This window comes from Opisthorchis viverrini, assembly GCF_000715545.1.
Source record: "Opisthorchis viverrini unplaced genomic scaffold opera_v5_466, whole genome shotgun sequence".
NCBI classification, from domain to species: Eukaryota; Metazoa; Platyhelminthes; class Trematoda; order Opisthorchiida; family Opisthorchiidae; genus Opisthorchis; species Opisthorchis viverrini.
Genome location: NW_008752130.1, coordinates 250,350 through 270,292, shown reverse-complemented (window position 1 = coordinate 270,292; position 19,943 = coordinate 250,350). Strand labels below are relative to the sequence as shown.

The 19,943-nt window shown below is 43.7% G+C and overlaps 2 protein-coding genes across 2 annotated transcripts in view; one reads left to right on the top strand and one right to left on the bottom strand.

The window, feature by feature from the left end:
- Window positions 1-728: 728 nt before the first annotated feature.
- On the bottom strand, window positions 729-10,448 carry T265_11276 (hypothetical protein; the record flags this gene model as incomplete). Its single annotated transcript, XM_009177890.1, has 2 exons — window positions 729-829; window positions 10,352-10,448. 2 exons carry the CDS (start codon window positions 10,446-10,448, stop codon window positions 729-731), a joined length of 198 nt encoding a protein of 65 aa, XP_009176154.1.
- Window positions 10,449-17,377: 6,929 nt separating this feature from the next.
- The window catches only part of T265_11275 (hypothetical protein), a gene marked incomplete at both ends in the record, with an annotated part of 139,357 nt that continues 136,791 nt past the window's right edge, over window positions 17,378-19,943 (top strand). Inside the window, one exon of the mRNA XM_009177887.1 lies at window positions 17,378-17,662. Coding sequence (XP_009176151.1) covers window positions 17,378-17,662 — 285 coding nt within the window. The remainder of the gene's footprint in view (window positions 17,663-19,943) is intronic.

Here is a 19,943-nt window from a genome sequence, read left to right as displayed (position 1 = left end):
ATTGGAACTGTTAGTGGCATGACTTCAAGTGAGACGCTTCTCTCTTTTTATCTAATGTTCTCCTCTAATTTTCCTGTAGCCCTTCCACATTCATCGCTTGAATTTACACTTTATGTTTGTGATCATGCTCTTCAAAAATAAACGATAGATATGACTGCAACAACAGAACTATCACCAGCTATGGATATTGCAACTATGCCTGTTGTAAACGGTTTGAGTTGATGAGTTAAATTATATGGGAACTTGATACTCCTACACCAGAAAGTTCCTTGCTGTTAAATAAAGTTCAAAAATAGCAGAAATGAGGGATTCCCTGAATGTATTCCTCCAGGTACAAATAATTTGGTATTCAAGTGGAACATTTGGTTGATGGAATCTCGAAGACTACGTCTAATCGGTGAGCTCCGAGAATGTCGAGACCGGTATTGGGCTGTCGAATGGTATTCAGCAACCTTATTAGTAGCATTATGTTGCCGAATAAGGGAGCCATTTAGTCGTTTCAGACAGTCTCCAAGTGCTTATCAGGTGATCAAAGCCATTGAATGTTCTAACGCGTGAACTGTGTGGGTAAGCCTCTTTCTAGGACGGCTGATTAGGCTTTTTTGCTCGCATAAACAGCATCCAGAAATGTCACTATGTAAACTCTACGATTGAACCTTCGATGTTTCTTGCGTGAGTCACTCCAGTAACATCATTTTATCTTAATTCTGACTTTAACTTTTTCGGCCTTACTTTTGATGCGGTTCATTAAAACCTTCAATGTGACCACCATTTGTCCAAGGTACGCCATCTTTATTTATTTTGAATGTGATGTGGTCCGTGGTCACTTCTATAAAAGTAAAAAAAAACTAGAATTTAAAAAAGAAAAACATCTGTTGCCTCGACAGACTAGTCAACTGATTTAAAATACCATGCTGTTTCAAAGATATTAACAGTGGGTTTAACAATCTTGATGAAAACTTGTGTCCAGACTAGTGAGGTTCCAGACAAGTCGAAGAAAAACCAGGAATTGTAATGGAATCTAGCTGGAATCTATCTTCCCCGAGGTAGCAGTGCAACGAAGGAAATAAATTGCGTCTCATTGTGATATGGAAACATTTAAAGCCCAACGAGTCCAAGGATAACAGAGAAATCCTGAAATTCTACTAAAATGTAAAAAAAAATTGATGAAACAAGTGGAACAGCTGCCTCAAACTCCGAGCAGTTTTGCCTTTTTCTAGGACTACGGATCCTACCTTCACCTGTTGTTGAACAATCTCGAACTGGTCTTTCTCCATTTGTCACTCACAGAAGGGAACACAACCGCTACATTCCGAACAAGCGAGTGCGAGAGCGTGAGGACGTGCGAGTACGGAAAGTACAACGGCCTCAAACTTTTTATTGGAAGGACACTGTCTGAGCTTGGTCCAGTGCTGACGCACACGGTCTGGCTGCGACGTGCTGCATATCGCGGGGGCGTTGTCTGACCTTGATCAACGCTGACTCGCGCTGTCTGGGTTTGATACAAGGCTGTGACGCACCACATATTGGTGGAGCGTTGTCTGTCTGGTCAACATCTAGCGGAGCTGAGAGTCCCCGTAGATTCCGGGCATCCAGTGGTTGCTTTCAGGAAGCTGACCTTCCTGATAGGTTCCCGGTCTAGCAGCGGCCAAAAATCTGTAGAAACATTCGCGCAAGAATCCTATGCACATAACCGTCTCTGTTAAGCGAATGCATCTGTAAGCCACCCCTGCGCTCCAGGAACACCATGCTGCTTTCGAATCAAACGTTATGGTTGGCATTAACGCTTCAGCCGATTGTAGCTGAAGGAATCACCAAGACGGACCTATCCGTGTGATACGACAACGAAAGGCAAGTCTTGACGCCTTTGTCTGTCACGTGCAAAGAGAGTCTCAGTTGTCCAGACAAGTTTGCTCATTTGTTGGTAAGGCACTTGCGTTCGCCGTCGGGTTGCGTTGGGCTGCTGCTGGGCTACTATTTGGCGTATTGTCCCCATTTCGAGTGCTAGAAGTTTACGATATCGCAACATTCCGGTGTACCTGAGGGACACTGCTCTAAAAAAGCTGGGGCGCTTGCTTATATATCACATGAAAGAAAACAGAAGTTATTTCGCACTGTGCAAACCAGAGTGATGCTCACTGATGGCAACACCTAATCTGTTACTTGATTGATTGTGGAAGTGAAATTTGGACTGGTTATGGCGGGACTACCAAACAGAGGGATCTGGAGTTTGATGGGTGAAATTCAATGAATTACTCGCCGCAGGCTGGATAGTAGGTATACCAATGTGCGAACATGTAACACTGGAAGATGGGTAAAAAGTTACTGAGAACTTACCACTGGTTTCGCCCTGTTTGCGGCTCAGATGTAGAGATGCAGATGTAGGGTTCGAACCACGGGCCTTCCATTTAGTAAGTTGGCTTATTAACCACTGAGCCATTTCAAAATTCATTGTTATGTAATAATTATCAGTAAATGTTTTCCGGAGTGTTAGTGTGAACAGCTGGTGTCCATTCTGGTGTGCATATAGCTATCTCCACCGTTCGGACCTACTTACAGTCAGACCTATATGTAGCGTGTGGTAAGCCTTCTGATTGTCCCATGTGGGACTTCGCGCAGACTGCGCGAGATACCATGCCCTTGTCACATGATTGTCAAGCCAATAACTATTTACCATGTGTGTGCCCGAATACTGAGTTACCTTGGTTATCTCGTGGCCGTTACTATCTGAGCACAATTGGGGTGGACGACATTTGTCCACGAGAAGGTACCAGACTATACCTACTGTGACCCATACTTAGTGTTTGGTGGCACTGACAACAAGCACCTCATTCCAACATTCAGTGTCTCCAACATCTTCACTCCGGTTTTTGTGAACCGTCCATGCTTCAGACGACCTCTTGTGTACGAAACAAACTTTTGCTGCTACTGCAGTCAACTATGAAACTTGTACGATTGCATGTGAGGAAGATTCTTGTAGCTGAAATTGGCGATTTCGGTTTAGAGAAATTTGTGGACAACACTTGCCGTTTCCGACTTTCTAGTTCACTGATTTTCAGGTTTATCGAACTAGTTCCACTTCACTCCCGTCTTCGTACCGGACAATATTGTTTACGGCTTCCGTCATTGATTCCGTGGCGGGTGACCATTAGGTAGATAGGAGTAATAGATAATGGTGGAAGAGCTATTCCAGCGATCAGCATGAGTTAGAAATACATGGCGAGTTGCCACGTCACTTGTCAAAATATGTAAATGAATTGCCTGAATTCTGCAACAAAGCCTGATTCGCTGGAGGCTGGATACTCATCGATCACGGAGAACCTACTTACTGAAACCGACATATCTTGCGGATGGTGCAGTTCTCAAGTACTGTACTCAGGTAGATTCATAAATCGTTTTGACATTCAAACCGAAAGGCGGAACGTTTTTTAAGCTGAGACTGTGAAATGAGCAGAACAGATTTTATCCATCATCTTTCGTGAGCACTAGTCGAACTGTGCACTGTGGGCTGAGCATGGTTTCCATTGGAAACGTAAGTGAGAAGGAAATAAAAATGAGAGTTTTCTTTTAATTCGGAAATTCCCTCTTGAGAGTTTGGTCTACCCACATTCTCTAAAACGTGGCCAGGTACTCGCAACATTGGAAATCCAATAGACCAGTTTGTCTACCAAAGCCTGCGCCACACTTGCCTTCTTTTATCAAAAAAGTTAAGCAGCCGGCTTTCTTCTAATCGGGGTTTTTACGCATGGCAGCCACAGAAAGACATCCATCTGCTTTGCTCATCCATGCTTGGTTGCACAAGAACAGCTCTTCATCAAGTGGAATCGGTTACCGAGAAAGCACGGTTGACCCTAGACGCGGTAAGAGCGAACTGTACCGAGTAACTTAGTTAGGGCTGTTCAATGCATCATCGCATTCACATGTCACTTTGAAATCCGAACCTGAAAGACTTAGTCAAATGGCAGATGACATCTCGTCACTACAAGCCTTGAAATACGTTCAAGGAAGTATGAGAGAACTTGTTGATGTGGCTGAACAACCAGGCTATAGCTGCTACTGGGTTTTCAGTTCGAATGCAATATTTTAAGAGAAAAACAAAAGCAACAAATACCACTCTTTGGCCTAACTAGGCACAGTGCTCAAGAGGCATGTGAAACGCAAGATTGCTATTGGTGAAGTATACTCATTTGCAAACTAAGTTGATGTTACCCGGAAACTCAGATGAATCTCTGCTAAATCTCTCACCCATGGTATTCTCCAACTGAATGTTCTACGTACAGGTGGACTCATTTTAGTTCGTACGCTATTTGGGATATTGTGGCATGTTTTTTACAAGGGAACATACTACTCATAACATTGCTGAAAACTACTCGAGATCAAGTAGATGTAGTTCACCGATTGTGCAAAATCTACTGTTCATGTAGAGTGTAAAGTTCACGGAACCTCAGGAGCAGCGTCTATCTGAGGAGCTCCAAGAAAGGTTGTTGGATGGTTTCGACAACCTTATTAGTTCATTCAGGTCTGCACGCTCTACGTATTTAAACAGTGTCAGCTGTTAAAAATAGCGGTCGTTTGGTCACAACAAAGTGTTCTTTTTAAGGATGGATTATGTGCGCAAAAGGTATGGTCACTTGTGTTAAAAAATCCGGGATGTGGACCATAACAGTAAGATAGTTGTGGGGCCACTTCTGTTCAATCACCGATTTCGGCATACAGCCACGACGTGTTCGTTCCAGCGCTAGTGATATCACACATAGATTGAGGTAGATTTCCTAGCGTTATCAAAAATTTCGTTCATAATTTCTTGGGGGAAGGCACTCCAGACAGAAAAACCGTCAACCATAGTCCCGCATTTTGTCAGGCATAATGGTGCCAGGAATACCTGATTTGAAAGTACAATAAAATGGGAATAAATTTCCACTTATCGGGTGGATTACTGAAATGGCTTTAACAGCCCTGCGTATTTCCTTACCACACACGACTTTCTAACTACTTGCCCGTCAAGTCGATGGTGAGCAGCTCCCTGAAATGCTGTTTTTAAAACCTGGATGCCCCAAGCTGAATGAGATGGAATTAGGAAAAACGGGTGAGCACATAAGCTATTCACACATCACGTACACTAAGGAGCCGAATATCACTCTATGCTTACACCATACTCAGTGTAATATGGTTAGTATCTTCGATAGTGATCCGAGTATCCATTCTAACTCACCCAGAAGCAGACACACAAAAACGTGTACAGAGTACAGTTATTTAAGAGGAAAACATCTCCATAGCCGAGTGCAGACTGTTGGCTAGTGAGGCCTTGTCAGCTAAGTGATGTCCGACTCATGCAGTTGAACAAACGGTTTTTACTTTGACAAACCGCATCAAAACACTACTGAGAAGCCCTGTTTTGCTCCCAAATATAAATTGTGTTTCCTTCCATTCACCATATAGAGTTGTTCAGATTAAACGGATAATCTCCAGGGTGATTAGGAGAATAACTTGGGCTCCTTTCTGACACACCTCTTTGGCCCGCTCTCCAACAAACGCATTTTCAGTGAGAAGTATTTGAAGAATACAATACGTGCTGTACCTGATCACTGTAATCCCAGCGGTGTGTCCTTTCGGAATGTCCTCCTGTACTCTGATCACCCAAAGGCACTTTGACACACCAACATTGCTTTCTCCACAGTCATCTGAACTGTCTTTCGCAGTTGTCTGTTATGACTCAGTATGTTTCTTTGGCGTCCTCAGTGAACATGGTGCGGAAGGCGAATGTGTTGTCTGAGAGATCAAGAGCTGGAATTTGTCTGCAGTCCTGATTTTCCCGCTGCAGATAGGTAAATTGCCATAGACGGTGGAGTTCAGTATGTCCTTCTGTGCACGCTGAGAGACGTTAGCCTACTGAGGAATTTTCCACACAAACACACATCGAATTTCCCTGTTGGATTACCGAATAATTTCATATACGCAATACATCGTCCATGCGAATACGTTGGTTGATTTGTCCACACCGCCAGTGCTTCGAGGTTCCACCAAGAGTTCCTGAAGGTACCTATACCAAACTGATGACCAGCGGTATTGTCATTTGAGACTCAATATCGACATGGCAGCGTTGTGCCAAAGAGACCGACTCACCGTTGGTGGTCGTCACAGTCTTGGGGGCTTCTCCGCTTTTATAGTCATTTGATCACTCAAGGAGGACCGAATATTGGATTCACAAACGAAGAAACAAGGAACTTCTCGGGGTCAACTGAATACAGGTCACAAGCCGGAACTCGGAAGGACAAAGGTAACTCCAACATCGACCAGACTACGACGGCGAGGGGTGCCAAGCTCAAAGGTCACGTGGGCATCGGCGAATGAGGACACGGGATAACAGAACAACCAATGGGGCCGCCCGACCGAACAACCAATCGCGGTCAAAGGTCATCCCCGGCTACCAGCATGTATACTAACACACACGTAACGCTACTCAACGCACAACCACTAACCCACCGCTACGCACCACTACGCCTCCAACAACGCAATGATGATGTCACCTCGATTGGTGATGAAACGTTTGCAATCAAATAGCCCAGCTCAGCGATCAAGCCAACGACCATCTACACGACCTGAGCTACCGACATTTTCCTCTATTTGATCTTCAGCTGTGGCTGGTGCCGCTCCAATGTTCCTTCGGGACGGCTACATTTGCATCCGTGGTGCCACTCGTCTGTCACTAAATGTCTGACCTGCTACGAAATGGAGGAATGCGGGATATTTCTCAAGGTTTCAAAGCCTGAATGCAGTTATCACTGTCACTCGACCAGTTCAAACGAATGTTTCCGCAATGCGTTTGCTGACCGCGTTTGCAGCCGCGTGAGAACGTCAGCGAAATACAGCACTTTTACATAGTTAATAATGGCGCTTGCCAGCTGGCGATCTACCTGCTTTCGGGCTTTACACAGGCGTCCACTGTGTATTATAGGATTTGCGCACTCCGAAACACATCAACGATTCCGACTCCTGTTTCACAGCAATGACTGGCTTTCCGGCATCATTAGACCGAATAGTCAATGCGACAAACTCTGGGATCACCGTAAAACCCAACTAAGTCGCAGTAATTCCACCTGGAACATACTGATGACATACCTGGTCATCTGCAAGGGGCTGGTAGCGCACGATTAGCCAGGTTGAAAGTACACTCCAATGATATAACTGCATCTTGATGAAATCTGTGAATGGCGTTTTTTAAACCGTTTTGTGTTGTCCACATTCCGTTTTTAAAGCACTCGCCTGTCACCAACACAGGTTGAAGCAGAGTATCACCCAGTGCATGCACTAGTTAATATTCATTCTAGACCCCTTTGAATCCTGGCCGCCTTAGCCAAAACTGCTGTGCGACGATAATAAACTACTGTAAACTACGGGTTATCCTTCCTGACTGCATGAGCCTGGCGTGCACTAGTGATTATATTCTCATGAGTAGGAGGTTGGTAAAATCTCTGCCCGCAAGGTTGTGGATTCGAATCCATTTGGCGATTAGTGAGATGGTTTTTAACCAGTCCAAGTGTCTTTAGTCCTGAAGGATAGGCTGACCTCGTTCACAGAGTAAACTCAAGGTCTGAACTTTTTTATTCTGACCTCACTCTGTGGAACCAGCTATAAGTCCACATTTTTAATTGAAGTTTTTTGGCAGGATAACATAAGAATGGACCAATCACGACTAGTACGATATAGACTAGTATCGATCACAGAGGCGGTTAGAATCCGACTGCTGGATCCACAACTTTGCGTCCAAAAGGAACTTGTGCGACTTCTGAACTTGAACTGGCCTACGAAACATCCGGTCAGACAAGTCTGTCTGACATTGACGTCCCTTACCTAATTCCGTGACCCATTGACCTATCCCTCATCCAACTCCCCTTCCTTTGATTTCTATTTCATTAAAGTGCATGTAGCCATGACTTTAAACTTTTTCACGTGATTTGTGGTGCCATCTTAATACCAATAGAAACACTCACAGAAAACAAGCTTCGTTCGCTACCTTCGTTCTCATGACTACCACGGGTATATACAGCCAACATGAGGAGAGCTTGTTCCGTTGTAAACTTCCCAACAACGTCTCGTAAAGTTCTTTGTATTTATGCATTCCTATGTGAGCACTACCAATATGTAGAGGAAATCCTTCATGGAAGTACGAGACAGACATATTCCCATATAAATCATGTTAGTGGGAGCGGCAAACCTTCCTCCCCGCAGCGTTTGCACGTGATGCTCATCCTGCCTTACCAGGTGTGCAGTTTATGTACGGTGAAACAAAGTCCGCTTGTGCGGTTCGAGGTAGAAAACAGTGAAAACGAAGTCAACATGTACAGGTGTTTTTGAGGTTTTCGGTAAACAAAATTATTGGCCCACAGTCTGCAGTCAATTCCGCTACTATGACATCCCCTGACAAAAGACTATTCTGTTGTTGACGAGGTATTCAAGACAAAATGGAACAATAGAGGAGATTGTTTTCCGTCACCGTGGCAACAAACACATTGCTGTTTGCGTTTCATCAAGCGCTCAAGGCACTACTTGATGGGGAGCAAAGAAATTACTGTCAACAAACGACCAATGTGGAACGTGGCACGCGTCACTTAAGTGTAACCGTGACGTTTCAATATTTGATCAAAAAGAAGTCAGATACAAATGTAGTTTTCCGCATTCCACTTGGTTAGGCGTTTTCTCCAAGTGGCAGTATTTCAGGCTTCCAAAATCGCGACAACTCGGCACTTCCGTTCCACAGTTCATGCATTTCAAATAAAACTTACCAAACAATCAGTTTCCTTGACCCAAACAAACGCAATATTAGTTGTATTTGGTGTGAGGACGAGAATGCAGCCTTTTTGACCACATTCTGTATGTCATTCGCCACACTTTCGAAACAAACCAACTGTTGTGGTCTTCAGCCGCAGTGGCATATAGAAAAAAATAGCGCTAATATTATTAGCTGGGGACTGTTTTGACATTCAACTTAGATGTACCTTTTATCCATTGTATTGTACGTCCTTTCAGCCACTCGAAAAACTACAACCATAGCTGTCTGACTGCGGAGACCAGTTGGCAGTCTTGTTTGGAGTTGGGCTAGGTTTGACAAATTTGACAGGCTACTGACAGATTGGTGATTCCTTTTCACGTAAGCATTGGAAGATTGCTTTAATGGAGTACTTAAATGGTGGAAAATAAGAGAACTTCACCAATGCAGAGGCTTTGGTCATTAATGACTTCATCCAGCCCTCAGTCGTGTCAACCCACAGGCGACAGACTAACTTACTACTAATAAGGTTGCTGAAAACCCTAAAAGTTTCCTACTCTGTGGAGCTTATTCAGTGGATCTAATTTTCAATTTTCTATCAGCATTATGTTCTAATCGAATACCCTATTGTACGCAAGTTGTGAAAAACACTCACTTGCAAATTAACCGGAAACCCAAATGGACTGAGGAATCAGTTTAGTTTCCCGTAATCACCAAGGTAGTAGTTCGTAAATGGTCTTTAGATCAGATTTTTGAACCGCGGATGCCGCTACAATGTAAGCGGGGCTTCCATCTAACACCCTTGTATATAAGATCACTAGCAAACTTACAGATGTGGTGCTTGAAGTTAGTTTTCTTCCGTAGCTCTGGGAAATCTAGCTAAATGAAACTTCACTCGTTCTTTCCGATAAGCTGCTATTTAGGTGAATACGCCATCCGCATCATCTCTTGACACTTGTCCGCAGTTGTGACTACCAACCAAGCAATGGCTGTGTATCCCGTTTCATTTTTAAATATCCCGGAAGAAGTGCGTCAGAAATGACAGTGTTTCTAGTACGGTACGGACGTGACCTTCTTTAGACCAATTCATCTGTTTGCGCTTATTCGCCCCCCAATATTCCATGCATTATTAAGACATGAATATTTGCAAGCCTACATCATTTGTGCATTCGAAAATGAATTGTACCGACGCCCAAGGACCGTGTACACAATGCGACTGTAGAAATCCAAACCTATGGTTGTCTCATTCCGCGTTCCGATCTGAGGATTTTAACTGGGTTCAGACGTTTGAGGTCGATGTCTCGGCAATGTTTACAACTTGCTGGCACCCAAGTGCTAGAAAAGAAAGCACTTGGTGATGATTCAGAATAACTCAGGCAGCAAGCGAAACACGAGTCCACCAGTCATCATCAATACTGTCATCGACAGCATGATGTCAGTGTTCAACACCGATGCCTCACTGCCGTACAGTCATGATTTATTTGAAAGGATTATTGTGAAGAATAGAATAGGCGTGGATGGGGAAAGGGCTTGGTGCTAGTTTACTGCAATCGTTTCCTGGTGACTACATCTTCAGACACTCACTCAGGCAATCTGGATGGAAACTGACAACAAGATCGCCACTGATATCCGTTGGTAGCCATGTCTTGCAACGTCTCCGACCAGGTACAGTGGTCCCCATCCTGGAAGTCGATCAGCTACGACTGCACTCTACCAAACAGAACACAGTTTTCTCTTCTGAACTCTTGTAAACGAGTGGCTCATGGGGAAAAGACCATGGTTCGATAACGGGAAATGAAGGTACGTGCTGTGAAAATGAATGCTCTGCACTTTCCTAGGTGGAAGTTACAAGACTCTTCTACATTGCATTAGAGACCCAACAAGACTTAATCCCAGTGACCAATACGGTGTCATTTTTCATTTGGATGACATCTTATTTGATATTGTGATCAGCTGCCATTTCAAGGTCATGAGAACGAAGAAGGTAGCGAACAAAGCTTGTTTTCTGTGGTTGTTCATCTTGGCTAATACATCACAAATTTATATGGTAGCAGAAATCACGTGGAAAAGGTTAAGATCGGGGCTACACTTTAGAGAAATTGAAGTCAGAGGAAGGGGGTTTGGGTGAGGGGTAGGTCAATGGGTCATGACGTCAATGTCAGACAGACTTGTGGGACCAGATGTTTCGTAGGCCAGTTCAAGTTCAGAGGTCGCACAAGTTTCTTTTGGATGCAAAGTTGTGGATCCAGCAGTCGGATTCCTATCGCCTCTGCGATCGATAGTAGTTTGGATCGTACCAGTCGTGGTCCGTTCAGAGGTACCCGGTATATGATGGTGAAGGCTTGCTCCTTGTCTATGATATGACAGGTTTCGGCCAAGTGTGCTGCAATCGCGCTTGAGCCTGGTTTCTTTCCACTACCACTCAGAGATACGGGATTGTGTTCTCGTATTCTGTCCGACAAATGCCTTGTCGTACGACCAACGTATGATGCTCGGCACGAGCATACGAATGAGTACACACAAAAGCTGGTGGTAGAGCGTGGCAATTTGTCCTTCAAGTAGAATTTGGTAGTGCGGCTGGAGTTGAAGCTCAAACATAGATTAGCGGCCAAGTATGTCGTATAAACGGAGCTTCTAAGCCTTCTGGTGATTAGTTCAGCAACCGAGTCACCTTTGAATGGAAGCCTCATGTATACGGGCTTCTTTCTAACAGAAAATTCCGTAGGTTTGGGTTTAACGGCTTCCATAGTCTTCAGTACGAACCTTTCAGGATATCCGTTCTGCAGCAATGTGCGTCCCAAGAACTTTAGTTCCTCTTCTAAGCAATCGGGTGAGCATATCTTCATTGCTCTCTCGGTCAGGCATCTAATTAGGTTGCATCACAGAAAACAAGCTTTGTTCGCTACCTTCTTCGTTCTCATGACTACAATGGTATATTCAGCCGCCATTTCAAGGTCCTTGATTCTTTTACTTAAGAGTACACGGTATTTTCGCCAAGTCTCCAGGTTTTGCTTCAATTTCTTGACTCGTGTGCTCCTTCCTCATATTAGTATAACAGTCAAACTTCAGTATCAAATATTGGTAGTACTGAGGATACTTCAACCAGACACTCGAAGATGTCTGATTCCATTTGCTCACAAGCATTCCTTGAATCTGTTGCTTGATGACCCCGCAGCTGCTCTGCAAACTGAATTTTTGTTTTCAATCAAAATGTTTGATTTTTAGAGAAGAGACAGTCTAATTTGTGGATCTGATGCCTCTTCCACTGGTCGAATCGAGAATGCTGGCGGTTTTCTCCAGGAACACGACTACTGTTCCGTAAATAGTGAGATGATTGCTCATCAGCTGGTCCTATCACGTTGCAAATATTTTACTAGACACCTTCACAATTCTGGAGGATGGTTTAGACTTCGGGGTGCAAGCAGATGTGTCTGAATGATCGAATTGAAACGAATCTCGGAGGGGAACCTCGCACGTAAGTTGATTTCACAAAATATGAAAGTCGAATTTTGGCTAAACTGACGGTCCGTCGTAGAAACAAGTTTGAACGTGATAACCCAATGAAAGCGACCGGGAAGAATTCAGGCAGGTTGGACTCCACACTTCGTCGTACACCTGCAAAGTACGAAATTTTAGCAATATGGCATCTACTAGCAACGACTAATCTCTTTGAGAGAGATTTTTCAGCCTGCTGGTGTTCACTATCCCTCGTCCGAAATTTCGAGAATATGCCCAAGTCAAATTCAAGACAGTCTCTTACTGAGGGTCATTCGCTAGTAGCATGCTACGTATAAATGACCAGAATGATTCTCAGGTACACACTGCATCATCTGATTTAGTGGTGTCCTGTGAAAGAAATGTTTAGTAGCTAAAAAAAATCTAACTGCGCCGTCGAATCTCTACACATAACCCGTTCAATAGTTTCTACAAATTTAGCCCTAAAAATGTGGACCAGACATTGCTTTGGCAACAAAATCGTTTTGAGATCTGATCTCAATCCAAAAATGTCGACATGGTGCCGATAGTTCAACGGTAAAACCCGGCGCTCAGTATTCGCACAATGGAATGGAATTTTCGAAAGTTATGACGTGTCCCTGATGGACTGAAGCAATCGGGCGATTGAGTTGAGAGTACCAGTCCAAACTTTTAAGCCCGTTCCGTTTAGGCAGGGTTTCAGCGATGCTGGGAGATTATCCCACAAGACTTTTTAGCCAGAGGCATGGTTGCTTCAGTTGACAATGAAGTTTAGTGAGCTGCAGAAATATGAACGTAGGCTATGACGGTTTTTGGTTTGAGCATAAACGCAACAAGATGCAACATTTTAGCATAAAAAGTTTTACTCCCCTTTCAATGTTTCCCAGCTGAGAGCATTGTGCGGATAATGGGAACCATATGAACCGAGAGTGCACTTCACAGCCGAGGTTAAGTCTCATTGCTATATGGTGGCTCTATACAAACTCATTTACCGACTGGCCGGAAGAATTATCGTAACAAACTTGCTGTTCTTGATTGCATAGCATTTTGGCTAGCAAGTTTACCGATTCTCGGAACTTACGTGAAGGTCAAAGAACTGCTACTGAGAACAGTGGTTGTAGCTTGGGCTAGGCGGACAAACTAGCGACCAAAATCAACACTCGTAAAACGCTGGCGTACAAATTTTTCGGAAGGGCATACTTCCAGCCGAGACAACCATGAAAAGGACAGCAATAGTAGGCAAATTTCGATGCATCTCAAGATAGGTTGCAATCGCCTACTGGACGGCAAATAACTTGACGCTTCTGACCTGACACTGTCAATCTATCGCCACATCATGTTACGATCAGAATCGGCTTGGTTGGTTGATGCAGTCGCTCCAAAAGTTCTTGCCGCAATGCGTACTGGAAAGAGTTAGGTTAATTGTCCACCTGGATTACTCAGCGATGCATTCAACTATTCATGCATCGTATGAATTACCCCATGTGTCGTGGTTTCAATGGAAGTGAGAGGATAACGTGCTCGTGCTCATTGTGAACACTATTCAGGTGGTTACATCATAATGCACTGGTTGACCACCTCATTGTAAGACAGTTTGACTGATCATCACGTCAAACGCGATCACTATCGCCCATCAGGTTTACTGTGGCATCCCTAGGATGTGAATACCGCAGGCAACATTATCATGATTGCAAGTTCAAGAGTTTCACTCAAAACGCTTTTCAGCTTCAACGTTTGGTGCTTCAGAAGCGGAAGAAAGAGAGAAAAACAGTCCAACTTTAATGAACCGAATCGGTATCTGGTATCCATGGTTGAATATTGGAGCGGGCTCAAATATATCAGAAGCAAAGTGGAATAAGAGATTCCCCTTAAATTTAATGCGTACCCAGTGACTTGTAGCTGAGAGATTCGTTGTCGAAGTGAAATGTGTGCAACCAACTGAGCTTAACGATGAGAGATTTACGCCAGAGATTTTATCTATCCCAACGTTCTTGGTTCCAGACTAAAGTATTTTGTGTATTGGAACCTTGCGCCATTCCGTGTACTGTGTTATTAGCGGTGTTTTACTAAACTCCGTTCAAAAGAGTGCTATCGATCCTATCCGACGGGAACCGCAAGTGCAAATGGAATCATACAAAGCAACAAAAGAAACAAGTTGATCGCATTCATGTGGGGGACGGCTTTCAAAAGTAATACGACCAGTCATATGCATTAAGCGTAACCGTACTGCCATTAGGATTCGACTGAAGTCGTCCAAAATGTAGTCTGCTTTGAGTGATGCAGCTCTTCTTGTCTGTTGAAGTGATCGGAGATCTATCAGGTTCAAAGTAGATATACACCTTAATAACCCTGTCCAGATATTCTCTGGTAGTGTGAAGACATTCCTGATAGGCTGCTGTTCAGCTTCTATTTCATTAGAAGCACATATACCACATGCCAGAATGACCCAGTTCTTTTCTGTTCGCTCTCGTTAGTAATCAATGCGAAACCATGGAAATGATGGACGAACTCGTTCGACAAATTTCACCGTCTGGGTATGTCTGGTGAGCAGAAGCTTCATAAAGTATGAACTGTCCTCAGTTTCTGCTCATGAGAGTGATGAGGCTTTGGGCACCAGATTTTGTACTGCTAACAATGGTTTTAAAATGTGTGTTGTCCGCACAAAACACGATGCCATCTACACACTTGGCCTAGATAATGGGGATTCTGTGGGGTATTATCACCCACTGATCCTTAGTTATTCCCGCTAAACCCTCAACAACGATATCCCAGCAACTCACAAGTAATAATCCAGTATTTGCAGAGGAGACGCCTGAAAGGGTGCGAACAGTGAATGACCTACGGTTTCGACAAGCTCAAATGGCAGTATACTGACAAATTCCGACGGAGGCCGTTTGCAACGTGGTTTGATTTAAGAACAAAATTGTGATCCACAACAAATTGGCGACGGAAACACTTGGAAGTCGAACTCCGCAATGCCACTTTCAGATAAAGAACTTACTTTGATTTTACAACAGCAGAAAGCAAAATTTTGAAATGTTTCAGTTGAGGCTATTCAAAGCATTCCTTCCCAAATTGAGCATTCGAAGTCCAACCGCAGCTAAAACGAAGAAATCCTCTGTTAACGCTGTTGTGAACGATATAGTTCAGTTCCACTACGATGCAGAATCGGAGCTCATCCTCGAATATAAGAAAACATCTTTAGGGCAGAATTTGCGGATTTGGACGATGGTTGGATATCATGGCTGTTACTCTAGTTGCTCGGGACACCGGAGCACGACAAATTTATTAATTTTATACTCCCAAAATCTTCAAAAGACGTTTCCTTTGATGAACTCGTACAACTGTTGAAAGAAAATTTTGTAAACCGTGAAAGCGTTCAAAAGAGCTTTGCTTAAGGCGGAAGGGGAAGGAACCACAGAAAACACCCTACAACACTTCCTTTCAATGTATCGCCTGACTCCGTATTCGCCCACGCCGGAGAGCAAGGCGCCTGCAGAGACACTACTTTACGGTACTCCCCGAAGCACCTTTGATCTTCTGAAGCTTCTGAAGGACGTGGCATCAACAAATCACAAAATGGTGTCCTACTATAATCTCAAGCATGGTGCACAATGGCGACATTTTGACATCAGACAGAGCGTGTTTGTAAAGAACTCTCATGGTGATCATGTTTACTGGCGGCATGGCAAAATCACTCGACGAATCGGAAATGTCATCTATGATGTTCACGTGCGTTCCGAAACATGGGTTCGTCATGCAAATCAGTTGAGTTCACAGCCCACCCAGAGATTGAATGCGTCGCCTCTGAAAATTTTGACAGAACATCTGGATATGAACAGAGGAAGGACAACAGACACGCAGGTTGCGAATCAGCTACCAGTAGCACCTCCGTATCAACAGTCGCGAAGGACGACACGCAGGAGGATGCAAGTGACAGTTTCAAGTTAACCCTATACATAAAACTTATACTATTCAACTTCAAAGAGGAGGTAATAGGAGACAGATGAGTCCTATTTTTAGTACCACTTTTTGACCCGCCCAGAACTTCCCACGGTAGTGTGAAGACATTCCTGATAGGCTGCTGTTCAGCTTCTATTTCATTAGAAGCACATATACCACATGCCAGAATGACCCAGTTCTTTTCTGTTCGCTCTCGTTAGTAATCAATGCGAAACCATGGAAATGATGGACGAACTCGTTCGACAAATTTCACCGTCTGGGTATGTCTGGTGAGCAGAAGCTTCATAAAGTATGAACTGTCCTCAGTTTCTGCTCATGAGAGTGATGAGGCTTTGGGCACCAGATTTTGTACTGCTAACAATGGTTTTAAAATGTGTGTTGTCCGCACAAAACACGATGCCATCTACACACTTGGCCTAGATAATGGGGATTCTGTGGGGTATTATCACCCACTGATCCTTAGTTATTCCCGCTAAACCCTCAACAACGATATCCCAGCAACTCACAAGTAATAATCCAGTATTTGCAGAGGAGACGCCTGAAAGGGTGCGAACAGTGAATGACCTACGGTTTCGACAAGCTCAAATGGCAGTATACTGACAAATTCCGACGGAGGCCGTTTGCAACGTGGTTTGATTTAAGAACAAAATTGTGATCCACAACAAATTGGCGACGGAAACACTTGGAAGTCGAACTCCGCAATGCCACTTTCAGATAAAGAACTTACTTTGATTTTACAACAGCAGAAAGCAAAATTTTGAAATGTTTCAGTTGAGGCTATTCAAAGCATTCCTTCCCAAATTGAGCATTCGAAGTCCAACCGCAGCTAAAACGAAGAAATCCTCTGTTAACGCTGTTGTGAACGATATAGTTCAGTTCCACTACGATGCAGAATCGGAGCTCATCCTCGAATATAAGAAAACATCTTTAGGGCAGAATTTGCGGATTTGGACGATGGTTGGATATCATGGCTGTTACTCTAGTTGCTCGGGACACCGGAGCACGACAAATTTATTAATTTTATACTCCCAAAATCTTCAAAAGACGTTTCCTTTGATGAACTCGTACAACTGTTGAAAGAAAATTTTGTAAACCGTGAAAGCGTTCAAAAGAGCTTTGCTTAAGGCGGAAGGGGAAGGAACCACAGAAAACACCCTACAACACTTCCTTTCAATGTATCGCCTGACTCCGTATTCGCCCACGCCGGAGAGCAAGGCGCCTGCAGAGACACTACTTTACGGTACTCCCCGAAGCACCTTTGATCTTCTGAAGCTTCTGAAGGACGTGGCATCAACAAATCACAAAATGGTGTCCTACTATAATCTCAAGCATGGTGCACAATGGCGACATTTTGACATCAGACAGAGCGTGTTTGTAAAGAACTCTCATGGTGATCATGTTTACTGGCGGCATGGCAAAATCACTCGACGAATCGGAAATGTCATCTATGATGTTCACGTGCGTTCCGAAACATGGGTTCGTCATGCAAATCAGTTGAGTTCACAGCCCACCCAGAGATTGAATGCGTCGCCTCTGAAAATTTTGACAGAACATCTGGATATGAACAGAGGAAGGACAACAGACACGCAGGTTGCGAATCAGCTACCAGTAGCACCTCCGTATCAACAGTCGCGAAGGACGACACGCAGGAGGATGCAAGTGACAGTTTCAAGTTAACCCTATACATAAAACTTATACTATTCAACTTCAAAGAGGAGGTAATAGGAGACAGATGAGTCCTATTTTTAGTACCACTTTTTGACCCGCCCAGAACTTCCCACGTGAGCTTTATAAGCAGTCCGTTTACGGCTGCACACGACATGCCTGTACGCGTAAGTGTTCAATAGATCAGCTGATTCGTACGTTGATTGGTTGGCCCAAGCGCATCAGGCTATCAAGCGGCTATCCACACTCACGGCATCAGGCTAGCGGCTATCCACACTCACGTTTATGGCATTAAGAAGGCATTGGAAAAACTGTCATCCACAACAAGTGGTAAAGCCTCTTGTTTGCTGAAGTGATCAAACGTCTATCATGGACACGCACTTTGATAAACTTGTCCAGATATTCTCTGATAATGTGAAGACATTCTTGACACGCTGCTGTCCAGGTTCTATTACGTCAGAAGCACATACACCACATGCCAGAATGACCGCAGTCCTTTTCTGTTTGCGCTCGTTAGTAATCAATGCGAAACCAGGGGAATGGAGGACGAACCCGTTTAAGAGGACTACAATATGCATTGCCACATATTACTCCGTCGGGATGTGTCTGGTGAGCAGAAAATTCAGGAAATATGAACTGTCCTCAGTTTTTGCTCATGAGAGTGATGAGGTTTCGGGTGATTAGACATTGTACGATTAACAATGGTTTTAAAATGTGTGTTGTGCGCACTAAACACGATGCCATCTACATACCTGTTCTAGATAATGGGGATTCTGCGGGATATTATCAGCAACTCGCCACTCAATCATTCCCAGTAAAGTTTCGACACAATTTGTCCCAGTGAACTTCCGATAGCGACACCATCAATCTGTCTGTAAACAACAGTCTGGGGACTAGGGCGCAGATTTTGTTTGTCTGAAATAACAAGTTCTTGAGGATGAGCGAATTATATATATATATATATATATATATATATATATATGCCGCCGCTCCACTTAGTCATTGATATGGTCAACTTTTTCGTGCAACAAGACGAAGTGAGCATTGATAAAAATTAAATATTTTATAGGATACTTTTGGTCGGAAAAAGGGTTTTCTAGAGAGAAAAGTGATAAACCGCGCCGAGTTGGGTCCGATTTATCAAGTAATCAATTTATACAGATGACAGTTCTCAATGCGAAATCGACCTTTTGTTCTCGTAGTACCTGAAAATCTGGGTGTTCCCCTTCCTGTAAGACTAAGGTGGGAAGTGACATGTGACTATGTGGAATGTTAGCCAGTTTTTAAGAATTCTTTCTTTCTATCAACTTTTTTCTCAGGCACGGTTTAGTTTGCCTGTTAGATTGTCGCTGAGGATGGATTGAATTCTTCCGGGTACATTGATGAAACAGTTTTTAGGGCAATAAACCTCATATCGTGCGTTTTTGTGAGTTCTGCTAATAATCAGCTTCAAGGCGGCGTTGTTGGCTGATGATGGAGACAAAAATCTGTTCGAGGTGTCTATCAGTTTTACTCGAAACCACTCGGTCTACTCTGACGATCAGCTGATTCGTTTGGTCTTGGGAGCTTTCGAATCGGACCTATACCTGACCGTTGTCATTTTTCTGCACTGGGACATTAAACTTGCGCCCAACCCAAAATGCCTCCATTTGAGCTTGTTGAGACCGTAGGTCATTCACTGTTTCCAACCGTTCAGACAGCTCTTCTGCAAATATTGGATTATTACTTGTGAGTTGCCGAGACATTGCTGTCGAGGATTTAGTAGGAATAACTGAGGGGCAAGTTGGTGATAATACTCCGCAGAATCCCCATTATCTAGAACAACTATGTAGATGCCATCGTGTTTAGTGCGAACAACGCACATTTTAAGTCGATTGTTATTCTGGTGCCCAAAACCTCATCAGTCTCATGAACAAAAATTGAAGACAGTTCATATTTTCTGAATTTTCTGCTCACCAGACACATCCCGACGGAGTAATATGTTGCAATATATATTATAGCCCTCCTAAACGATGTCCCTGGTTTCGCATTGATTGCTAACGAGCGCGAACAGAAAGGAACTGGGTCATTCTGG